This window comes from Lissotriton vulgaris, chromosome 8, assembly GCF_964263255.1.
Source record: "Lissotriton vulgaris chromosome 8, aLisVul1.2, whole genome shotgun sequence".
NCBI lineage: Eukaryota > Metazoa > Chordata > Amphibia > Caudata > Salamandridae > Lissotriton > Lissotriton vulgaris.
This window is the reverse complement of record NC_141696.1, coordinates 183,182,378-183,194,873: the sequence shown is the minus strand read 5'-3', so window position 1 is coordinate 183,194,873 and position 12,496 is coordinate 183,182,378. Positions and strand designations below refer to the sequence as shown.

At 43.4% G+C, this 12,496-nt stretch overlaps 1 protein-coding gene across 1 annotated transcript in view; it reads right to left on the bottom strand.

Annotated features, from left to right (window-relative positions):
- LOC147696840 (uncharacterized) overlaps nt 1-11,607 on the bottom strand; it is a 76,358-nt gene extending 64,751 nt beyond the window's left edge. Inside the window, exon 1 of the mRNA XM_086936077.1 lies at nt 11,577-11,607. Coding sequence (XP_086792203.1) covers nt 11,577-11,607 — 31 coding nt within the window. The remainder of the gene's footprint in view (nt 1-11,576) is intronic.
- Nucleotides 11,608-12,496: the final 889 nt, after the last annotated feature.

Here is a 12,496-nt window from a genome sequence, read left to right as displayed (position 1 = left end):
AATCCGCATCAGGCAGGCAGTGGACATTGTGTCTGGTCACCAAGATTGATCGACGGAGCATCCGATGGAATGAAGGAGTGCTGCGAATAAGAGGAATGACAGGATGCATCAACTTCACAAATTCAACGGGACAACTACAAAAAACAGTAACAGTATCCAAAATTCTCCTTATCTTTTAAATGATATTCTTGTGAACTTGAACTTCTACGAGTGTGACTCTGTGCGTTTGTTTGATCTCTGCTTCAAATTCATCCCTCCAGCTATTTGATACGTCTTTGCTATGTTTAACACTAATTTAATGTTCTAAGTGTTTATTCTCTTTGAGGGCAGAGAGGCAAGTGAAATTGCGTAATGACTGCAGCCCTGTACTGTCAACTTGTTTCTTCGTAGTTACTAGTAAGTTGCAGTAAGTAGTAGTACTACTTTTCAGTAACCTAACCATCCATTTAGTACTTCTGGCATGCAGTAGTGCACTTCCTTTATGTCCCTTTAAAGATTTATCAATATCTTCTAATCCAAAGATTTGTTTCTCTTCATTTGTTGTTTGACTGTCCATGCTGTGTTTTTTTTCCTCTCTACCAAACTTTCCCCAAAATCCCCATTCCCATCCAATTTTCAAACCCTAACCCTCTTAGCTTTCCAGCGTCTCCGCGTGTAAACTGTAAATGACTTCCGCATTTACACGTGGAGACGCTGGAAAGCAGTACGGCTTAACCTGCCGCTCACACGGATACTCCTATGGTGTGTCGCATATTTGGTATTAACCATCACACGGACGGCTGAGACGAATCAGCGAGAACCTCCACAGTACCCGGTAGCCGGGTCGGAATTAGAAGCGGCTGAGAGCACATAGCCATTGTGGCAATAGCTTTGGAACCGCTGCCGGCGGGAGCCCTGATGAAGTCGAGGGCTACTAGCCCTGACGAAACACGTGTTGGCTGGGCGTGGTGGATAAAATCTGAATTGAAGAAAAACTTCTATCAAGACTACTTCCACAATGTTTGTCTATTGGTTGTGTTGTTTGATTACCTACAGCATTTACTCTGTAAAAGGCGACGTGTGCACAGATACCTCTTGTAACTGTATAACATTTTGGCATGTATCTTTCCGCCGTCTTTGTAAGCCTGTGACATTACTTGGAGTTTCAGGAATTCCACTAGCAGCACTATGGGTGGACTCACTACTACATACATAGTCTGAGAGTACTAAAAAAGGACTTTTTTACTGTTTTTCTCTTGGGTTGAAAAATAAATTACTGGTACGTGAACTTGTGGTAGCCGCCATAATGGCAGTTCACTCAGCTTTCACCCAAGAAATACAGACACAGGCCATGATGATGCAGACTCGCAGTACTTTAAGCAGTACATGCAAGTGGGGATCTGAATGTCTTACTTTTCTATAGGGGTGGCACTGCCACTGGCCATACTTCATCCACTCAGCGTCTGCTCTACTACATCATACACCTCTGCTATCGACGAGGAGGATAAAGAAGATAACATCCAGGCTTCCAAAGTACGTCTATGATTCTTCTTAATGTCTCAAATGTACCAAAGTTTCTTTTTGTCAAAAACCAACTAACACCCTTTTCATTATATTTTGGAAACCGCTGTCTTCGTATGTGGAATTGCATTCAACAAAACCATTATTTACAGTCATAAATATTAGACTCGCTCGTCCTTCGTTTTACCCTTCTTTAACTTTTCGTTCTTCACATCCCTAAACTTCATCTGATGTGACTTGGATTCACAATAAAAATTTGCCAGTTGAGTTGAAGTGAAATAGAGGGGGCCATTGGTTACCAGAGAAGTACCGTCGCTAATGCTAATAAAAGTCAAGGTTGACTGTCTTCTCTGTGATAGCCCAAAAAGTAGTTCTAAATTAGTAAATGTTCTTGACAGTACAGTGTACTTATACTAGTGTACTGTGTACTACTGTACAGTACATCATACACTCCTTTGCGAGCCTACTCAAAAATATTTTAATAAGTAAGGAGTATAATAACTTACCACCGTCCGCCGCCGCTGAGTCTTCCCCCCCAGCTCCTCCTGTCGGCGCCGCCGCATCCAGAGTGGACTTCTCCGCACTGCTGGCCCCGGCACTGGTGGTCATCTGTGCCGCATCAGATGTTGTGACGTCTAGGAAAAACATGTCATATTTTCAGATGCCATACACAACCCCCTATTTTGTCTCGTAATGGAAGAAAATGTTACATAACACATTTTTTTATTACTGGGATTGAAAAAAAGTAACGGTTTTGGGGAGGGTATTAAACTTTTATATGCTTATTCCATTAAATGCTACACTTCTTTTTATGACAACTGATGAATGCTTGCTTAACGGGCACCATTTTTCTCATTACAGAAAGAAGATTCCATTGCCCTTCTGCCAGACGATTCACCAACTACTACTAAGTCATCACCAGCAGTACTTTAAGTACTTTAAAGAAAGTGGGGGCTCCCGCACAGTTATTCTAATAATTTCATGTGTCTGTTAACTAATATTAAGTTTGAGTCATACTAATTTCATTCATGGGAATGTTGTTTCAACTTTAACGTCATCTTCATCCATCAGAATACTACGCTATTAAAAATAAAGAAATAATGTTTTCATTTCTTAATTGAAAATAAAACTTTAAAACTAACAAACACTGTGTGGTTTTTGTTTAAGAGTGAGTGAGCGGAAAGGTTTGAACTACTGCACTTGGCAGTCATGTTTCAGTGACTCAGATAGGCCGGGACTCAGAGGTAGTCTTCTTCTGTTCTTCTGGGTCGTAAAATCATTGGTCAGACATTCTAGATAGTCGGTCAGGGGATTGGGGGTTCAACTTCTGTTCGGACTGAGGTATGTCGAAAGTCGAACTGCACCTATCATCTTGTCCATACTTATTTGTGTGCAGAATAGTCCCTGAAACACTAGCGGTATGGGATGTGCTCCTCTCAAATCAAAAAGGCAACTGCTACCTTTTACTTGGTGTAAACAATGAAATTTTGTTGTTGGAAATTGTCAAAGCACTTACATTAAGACGACTGGAATAGACAGCAAGGGCAACCCAGAGGACTGCACTCAGGGCCTAGAGCTATTGCTGTATCAGAGTTTTGTTTCACACCGTTTGCCAAATGGGTAAGCTTTGCTGCCTACACAGACCGACTCATAATTGTAAATAGTAGTAGCACAGAGAGTGATGGTAGAGGCAGGATAAGAATGTAGAAAGTAGTCTACATTAGAAGATCAAAGACTATTTTGTAAAACATAGAATTATTAGGAACCAGTTTGTAATGAATAGGAGCTGTACAAGTTAGGGAAGTATAAGTATTAATATAACAATAGAACAACTTACTGGGGACAGCAGAAGAGCCTGCAAGGGACTGCTCCTGGCCACCTTCTGCCACCGGAGTCTCTGTCGCCGCCGGCGCCTTGCCCCTGGGAGGTCCTGGTGATCATGAAATAAAGAAACACAACATGGATGATTGTTTTTTGGGAAATATTTGATTTCTTTGTACTCAATCTAAAATTATGTCGGGGAAACAAATTAACATCAAATGCTTCTGATCTGGTCAACTAGGAGGATAGTAGTACAGTATTGCAGGTTTCGCAGACCGTCTAATAGGAAAGTTATGTAATTCACTAACTACATCAACAACAAAAAGGTTCTACTACGACTGCCATCACTCATCAGCACGAGACGTCGCGTGACAGACACAGTCCGTCATCATGATTGCAGACCACTAACAAATGTCCTATAACAAGTAATAAATAATATACTCAACTTATCAATCCACCACTATCTCTTCAAAGTGGCAGCAGCAGGAGTACAAAGAAGGACTAGACTTGAGTGTACTGTCTCTAGCATTACGCAGTAATGCTCTCAAATGACTAAAACGTTGCAAACAAGTAAGCATAGTAGCAACGCCAATAACCAGGCGAGCACCTGCAATGACAGAAGCTATTCAAACATTAATTTACCTGCAATGTTATCGAATCAGCAGCATTCATACTCTTCAGGTAAAAAAATAGATTAGCAATATAACAGAGCAGAAGGAAAAAAAGTAGTTATTAAATAGCTACTTACCAAGGCCAGTGATCTCCACACCGAGCAGGTCGAGCATGTCATGCTCCCAGTCCAAGATGTCACTCCACCGGTGCGTCACTTGCTGGTAGGTGCGCCGGACCCCAAACTCCTTATACATGCGCCGGCACACCTTCTCCCACAGCTGGCGGCGCTCCCGGAGGCCGTAACCGGAAGCAATCCGCCCACCTGCTGCCACGGTCTTAGGGAGGTGGACTTGTACAAAAACCATCAAGGCAGCCACCTTCACCGCAGAGAAGATCTCCCTGGCCTGGACTTCCTCCCCCCTCAAACGCCCGCAGGGGAGCCGGGTACGGGGTGCTGGGCCCTTCCCCTTGCCCTTGTCCCCTCCCTTAGCCATGGTCCTGGGCACAAGAAGAAGGAAAGAAGAATAGGTGTGAAAAAAAATAAGAGAGAGAGCGAAAGAAATAAAGTAGGTAATAAAGTAACAAAAAGTTTAAAAAAACACAAAATATAGATGTAGGAAATTGAAGAGAGAGCTAATAAGCAAAAAAACCAAAAAAAAGTTCAGAAAAACATAGGATTACAAAGATGTAAGATGGATCGGAAAGGTAGCATGCCCAAAACCATAGCAGTGAATGGAAAACAAGATGGCCGCTCCCATAGAGGACCGCGTGGGTAAGTTTGCGCGATATTTCCCCCACGAGCACGCAAAAACGCCCACGAACACGTAATCGTGCGCCGCATATGACGCAAGCATACAACTAGCGCCTGGAAACGGAAACACGTCACGCAAACAAGATGGCCGCGCCCATACACGACCGCATGGGCAACCTCGGGGTAGGTGCGCTGCAAGCGGTCCGCGAATAAGCAAAAAAACGCGCGAACGCGTAAAAAAAAGAAATCAGCAAAATAGCACAAATTTGCGGACTGCAAGTTCGATTTCGCACGAATTCGCGCCACGCAAACCTCGAGAAATGGCAGAAAAATTAATTTTGGAAAACTGAAAGCATTTAGCAGGTGCAAAAGTTCAAGCTAATTTTTAAGCATTCCCTGTAGTGCTTCCTGAGGGGCCCCTCCAGAGTTCAGTTGCCTACCTGCAACTATTCTCTGACCCTGCTCTGACCCTCAAAGGAGGGTCAGAGAATAGTTACAAGTATGGCACAATGCTCCTGTAAAAAAATAACTGCAATAGGAAGGTCTTACAGCTAAGGAAGCAGGTGCCCGACTTGAAGCACAAATTCAGTGACACATTAACCAGCCCCAAATTAATTCATCTCAGTTGAGGCTGGGCAGGTGTGCTTTCCCCCCATAATCTACAGTGGTGAACACGAGGGTGGTAGTGGTGAACCAGAGGGTGACAGTGGTGAACCAGAGGGTGGCAGTGGTGAGCCAGAGGGTGAGAGTGGTGAACCAGAGGGTGGCAGTGATGATCCAGAGGGTGACACTGGTGAACCAGAGGGTGTTGTGATGAACCAGAGGGTGGCAGTGATGAACCAGAGGGTCGCAGTGATGAACCAGAGGGTGACAGTGGTGAACCAGAGGGGGACAGTGATGATCCAGAGGGGGACAGTGATGATCCAGAGGGTGGCAGTGGCAAACCAGAGGGTGTTGTGATGAACCAGAGGGTGGCAGGGATGAACCAGAGGATGGCAGTGATCAACCAGAGGTGGCAGTGATGAACCAGAGGGTGCTGTGATAAACCAGAGGGGGACAGTGATAATCCAGGGGGCGTCAGTGGCAAACCAGAGGGTGGCAGTGATGAACCAGAGGGTGGCAGGGATGAACCAGAGGATGGCAGTGATCAACCAGAGGGTGGCAGTTATGATCCAGAGTGTGGCAGGGGTGAACCAGAGGGTGGCAGTAATGAACCAGAGGGTGGCAGTGGCAAACCTGAGGGTGGGAGTGATGAACCAGAGGGTGGCAGGGATGAACCAGAGTATGGCAGTGATCAACCAGAGGGTGGCAGTGATGAACCAGAGGGTGCTGTGATAAACCAGAGGGGGACAGTGATGATCCAGAGGGTGGCATTGGTGAACCAGAGGGTGGCAGTGATGAACCAGAGGGTGGCAGGGGTGAACCAGAGGGTGGCAGGGATGAACCAGAGGATGCCAGTGATCAACCAGAGGGTGGCAGTGATGAACCAGAGGGTGCTGTGATAAACCAGAGGGGGACAGTGATGATCCAGAGAGTGGCATTGGTAATCCAGAGGGTGGCAGTGATGAACCGGATGGTGGCCCGCGATGAACCACAGGGTCGCAAACAGGCTGGACACGTAGAAACAACATGGTCGCAACCGTTGCGACCACACAAGTAAGTTTGCGTTCCTGAACTTGTACAAAACCCTCGCGAACTGGCAAAAACAGCAAATTCGCAAATTCTCACGAAGTTGCGAATTTTGCGAATTGCGAGTTCGCTTTCGCACCAATTCGCGGATCGTGAATTCGCAAATTTCGCCCATGCTTAAATAAAGCCCCGGGGAGGTGGAGGTCCCCAGGACAGCATGGGGGGGTTAGAACCCACACATTTATTGTCAAGCCCCGGAGAGGTGGCAGTACCCGGTGCATCAGGGGGGCTGTGTGCCCCAGCAAACAATGAACTAAGCCTGCTAATTAATTAGGCATTGCGCCCGGGACCTGGCCCAACCCGGGACTTATAGAAAAAGAAGCATGGGAGACTGCGCTTCGTTTTTTAAACATTTTTCAGGCAGATTCGCGCTCCCGGCGCAAATTCATCTATTTAATAAAAAATGCTTTTCCTGGGCCTTGGGGTCCTTGTGGGACCCCCTGAGCAGGCCTAGGGGGTCAGGGTGTTTCTACCCTGCCCCCTTTTCTTGTTTTTATCTTTGTTTAACCTTTTTCTTGTGACTCGGTTACCAAGTCACAAGATGGCTGCCAACACTTTCTGGTTTGGAGCGTTGACAGCCAATCAGAATGAAGCTTTTGCCCGAGAGGGTTCGCAAATCCTCCTGAGTGCTCAGATATTGATATTTTTTATTTGTTTAATGTCTCAGGAACTACTGAATGGATTTACACTATTTTAAAAAAGGAATGCTTTCTGAACCAAGAGCTACATGTTTGCCAAATTTGGTGTAATTCCGTTCAGCAGTTCAGGCTGTAGCCGTGTCTAAAGTTCCTATAGAAATCAACATGGGGAATACGCATTTTGGGTCCCCCTTTTTTTCTCAGCCCCCGCTTGACGAATCACCCCGAACCTTTCAACAATTTGATAATTTAAGGTGAATTCTACAAAACTAACATCATGTTAATTTAGGAAACAACTATTCTTTATATACAAATTTACACAAATATATATTTTTCAATTCCACATAAAATTGATATTTGCTGTTTGCATTGTCCCACATGTCACTCACCCTAGATCAGGTGTTTCCAACCAGTAAATTGTGAGCTACCAGTAGCTCCCAGACACCTTCTCGTAGCCCACATCCTTGAGTTAATGTTTAATACACACAAGATCATATTTTCCTTTGAAAGTTAAGGGAAGATTGTGTTCCTGTTTAAATTATCATCTTGCTGTAGATAGAAGGCCCTGATAATGAGCAGTGTGTTGTCATATTCGTGCCCCAACCTGGGGTTGGGTCACATAGGTGAGCAACTGGAGCACTGTGGTATCTAACTTTGAGATAAAAGTTCTGGTCAACTCAAAATTTGAGATGTGAACAAAATTATGTTTCTGTAAGCATTTTTTTAAATGGGAAAAATGTAAATGGAAAATATTTTAAGGAGTGAGTTAACTCTTCATTTCAATTCTCTCCCATTTCAAAGTGTCACGTTTATGAACAGCAGACCTCTTACTCCCAGTGGTCAGTAGACATTGTGCCTTAACACCTTCTGATAAGTGGGCAGGGCTGCGTCGGCCAATGGACGTGCGCAGCACTACGAAGGTAGTGCTTACGATGCCCATTGGCTGACGGCCGCAATGAAAGGGTTAAGTATAACAGAAAATTGCAGCCAAGAGAGAAATTTAGAAGGCAGAAAAATGTTCCATATTATGAATGTTTTGGCAGATTATTTTTTTGCAATTTAAATTTCTCTTATTTAAAAAAATAACATTGTATGTTTGCGTTATTCATGTAATGGTGGCACATATGGTGAAAGGTATATTTTGTGCTACAAGTAATTATGACACAGACTCTGTCACCCATACAAATATGACCCAATAATACGCACACATGTTCAGACACCCCCCCAAAGACATTGCTCTCATTGACTCACATGGCAGCCCTAACATAGGGGCTTATTACGATGTCAGTCTGAGCTGCCTTCGACCGTCAACGCCGCAGTACCGGGACTGACCGACAGTTCCGACCACCTGATTACGATACAACCGAGCACTGTTCGGTTGCATATTCCCACTTGTCTATGGGAGCTTGTGCTATGGTTGTAAACTGGCCGTAATACAGGCTCCCATAAAGAAAATGGTGTGTGTGTAAAACCCTGCACCCTGCGGGAGGTACCCATGGTGTCTGACACACATTGCAGGAATTTACAGGAGGGAGACCCCAGGTACCCCCTCGGCCACCAACCGTAGACCATGGAGGCAAGGGGGCCCTGCAGGGGGCCCCTAAAGTCACTTTCTGACTGCCTTTTTGTTTTCAGAAAGGCCAGTATGGAAAGGCTGTTGAAAACCGACATTGTAATACTGACGGCGGAAAAACTCTCCATAGGGGATTGCGGTGCTGGTCTGACCGGTTGGAAGACTCCGAGAATGGGTCAGAACTACACCGGAATCATTGTAATTTGGCAGTCAGCCTGCAAACCAACTGTGTCAGTCGGAAAGCCTCCGAATAGCAGTCGGAGGCTTTCCGACTGACATCCTAATCGGCCCCATAGGGCAATTAGTCATAGTATGTTGTTCAAACCATAGTATGTGGCTCTATGGAAATTAGCCTTGAAGGAAGTGAAGCTAGGCATGGAAGTGTCTGATAACAATGCCCAAATTGTTTAGCCTTCAGTAGTTCGCAATGAGTTTCACTGATCAGAAGTAGCTATTACTACAATAAATGTTGTAGAGCCCTGGCATAGTTAATGTTAGTGGTCTGGATTAATAAGTAAGATTAAAACATGACAAGGGATAAGGGTACTCAACAGGTTACCATAATTTTGTTTAATTGTATTGAAAAGGCATTTTAAAATGCAGTTGTATCTTTTTACTAATGTTTGTGATTGATTTTTCAACATTATGTTACATCAATAGAAACAAAGCAAAAGCCACAAACACGTCTTTTTCTTGCTTTGTCTGTATCCATACAGGTCGACACCCATCCAAAGAAACCAATCTGGAAGGCCATTGCCAAGAAGGAGAAGAGCCTGGGATTCTACAAGCGGTGCAGCACCCATTGCAGTAAGATGTGGAAAGACCTATGATGCTGGACCAAAAAGTCAGGTGAAGTCCAGCTCGTCCAGTACTCCCAATATGGAAAGTGTGTGTGCCTCACCCTGAGCCCCCTAATGGTCTGCATACTTGTGGTGGACTATCCCCAGCTTGATGCACAGTTGACCCCCCCCAACAGCAGCATCAAGAGGGTAAGTTATTTGTGGGGTTTGTCATATTACATAACTATTTTTTGCTACAGCAACACATAATTGCATAAACATAAAAGTTGACACATGAGGTGTAAGTTTTGCACAAAGTGAATGATTATAACGTTACATAAGATGCGTATTTGTAAAGTGCATGGTCACCCTGGGCATCTTGGCACTGAATAACAGATGTTTATGTGCTTTATACATGAATTTGTGAAAATATACCACTATATTTCTGTTCAGTACCAAAGGACTGTTTTGGGCAGACATGTGCCTGCCTAAACAATAAATACACACATGTTTCTTAGGTGTTATAAGGGGCAGCTGTACAAAACAGGCCAAAAGTTAAAATTGTGTCAGGTGTGATGCTCTGTCGCAATTGTGAAGGATGTTACGTTAGCCCTAATACAGGTGGTACAGCATTAAATGCACTCATGATACAGTAGATGTTTCAAGCATCATGTTGGTAAGTTGGTATTATAAATAAACAATAGGGAACATGTGTGCCAAAATGACTAGAAACATTAGAATAAATGGCTACATTTTTTATCAAAAACATCTCACAAATATATTTTAAATCAAAAAGACTATTTAATTTATGTTAAAAGTGGCAGGTTTCGAATGCGTTACTCTTTCACAAATGTACATGTAAGCCTGTCGGTTATTTGAAAAAAAGATTTTGACAGGCATGCATTTTTTTTTAAAACAGGCAGGAATGTGTACCCATTGGTGACAGAGTAACACATCTCCAAAACATTTTTTTAAAATGTCCTTTGTTATGTTGTGATGACAAAAAAAAATTATGAACAAAAATAGGATACTTAAAGGGAAATTGCAGATAGAATGTTCCGTCACATATATGTTGGATTGCATCTCGAAAACAGGTACAACTCATGATTCATTATGATCCAGTGTATTAAATATTTTCTTTGATGTTGTACCAATTTTTGCATAAAATTAAATCCTAAATATTTATTAAATATGTTCACAAAAGAGAAAACACACTAGAAATAACTTAAGATATTTTGCAATCAATTGTAAAAATATTTTTGCTCTGTACTGATGTGGATTAGAAATGTATCAAGCCCCATGTATTTACTCATAGTGTGGAAGTCATTTGCAAATCCTCTAACAATATTGTCTTACTTTCTTCAACAGCATAAGTGAATACACAGGGCATTATACATTAATAAGCAACTTCAGTACTGATTCCATTTTATATTTTTGACATTGAAAAAATATTAGAATTTTTATAAAAACATATATGTCAGCTTTTTTGTCTTGTACACCCACTCTTCAAAGGTCTTTTTCCTCTATATCATTTTTTGTGACATACGCTCACTAGTCTAAACAACAAATCACAACTATTAAGAGGTGTTACACAGTTACTGGAGTGAATATTTAGTGGTTAAGAGACAAGATCATAAAGGATATAGGAGAAATAATGGGAATTTACAAAAAATGTACCAACTGGTTTTTGAAGGCATTCCCTACATGCATGAGAAACTTCTAACCAAATATTGAAATTGTTGAAGCTGGTGAGATCTGAAAGTTTAGGAAATGTTTTGAGAAAAAAATTGATCAGATCTATTTATACAGATAAAATAACATTATTGTATATGTCTTTTCAGCATCTTCAGGAGCAGACAAACAGGACAGTAACCACAAAGGTGAAAAGCAGCTAGCCACTTTGTTTCTGGTGGTGAGACCACAGACACCCATCGATACAGTGGCATGGACGGTGAAGAGACTGGAACGGAGGCCACCAGCTCATGAAAATCTTTGAATCTTTGAATCCACAAGAGACCAGTCGAGTGGTAGTGGATCCTACAGGAACTGTACCACCTGCACCCCTGTCCACCACCCACGGACCCATCTCCACCCTCCCTCTTGCTCCACTCCAGTTGGTAAAACTCACCCCTCTAAAAGGGCTGGGGTTTTGTTTGCCACAGGCACTTCATTCCCTGCTCCTGTCACCCCAGTTGCACTGAGTGACTACTTACCTCTTGAGCAGCATCTCTGAATGGCAACCATGGCCTTAGTTGCCAAATGCAAAACGTGGTAGCATACGTGGTAGCTATTCATAGTACTTAGTCTGACCTGCAGAGATAATTTACAGGATTAGCCACCTTACTGACTGCAGCCTTCCAACGAGCCCAACTTTGTGCCCCAACTCAGGTCCCTTCCACATCCTAATTCCAAAGTCCTACCCCTATCTCAAGCACCCTCACTTCTTTGCATGCACCCACTCCAACACACACAAGTGGCGAACACACACTCACACACCCACACACACACATAAAAACACAAGCATACACTCAAGCAAAATACAGACACTATTGACACTATACCCAGAGACACCACAACCACCACCACATCCACAACCACCACAGCTACCACCACACCCTCAACCACCAACACACCCACATGCATAACTACTGCCACCACACCCACAAGGTAAAAAACCTAGGGGTATGGTTCGATTCTCAACTCAGCTTCTCCACTCACACAAAAAAGGTTGCTGCCACGTGTTTTGGGACATTACGCCAGCTTCGATCCATTTTTTAATTCTTTGATGCGTCAACTAGACAGCTCATTGTTCAAGCAATGATTCTATCTAAGTTAGACTATTCCAGTTCTCTTCTTCTGGGAGATAATCAGGCTGAGCTCTCTCGACTTCAACGCGTCCAGAATGCTGCCGCCAGGGCTCTGGTGGGCTTACCCAGATTCTGCTCAGCCAAAAAACCATTCACAAGCTCCACTGGCTTCCGGTTGCTCAAAGAATTAAGTTTAAGTCCCTCTGTCTGTCATTTAAAATCCTTAAACATTCTTTCCCCCAGATCCTAGAACACCTCATTTCTTTTTAAGTCCCTGCTCGGTCTCTGAGGTCTTCTGGTCTCCACTTGGCTCTAGTGCCGCGTTT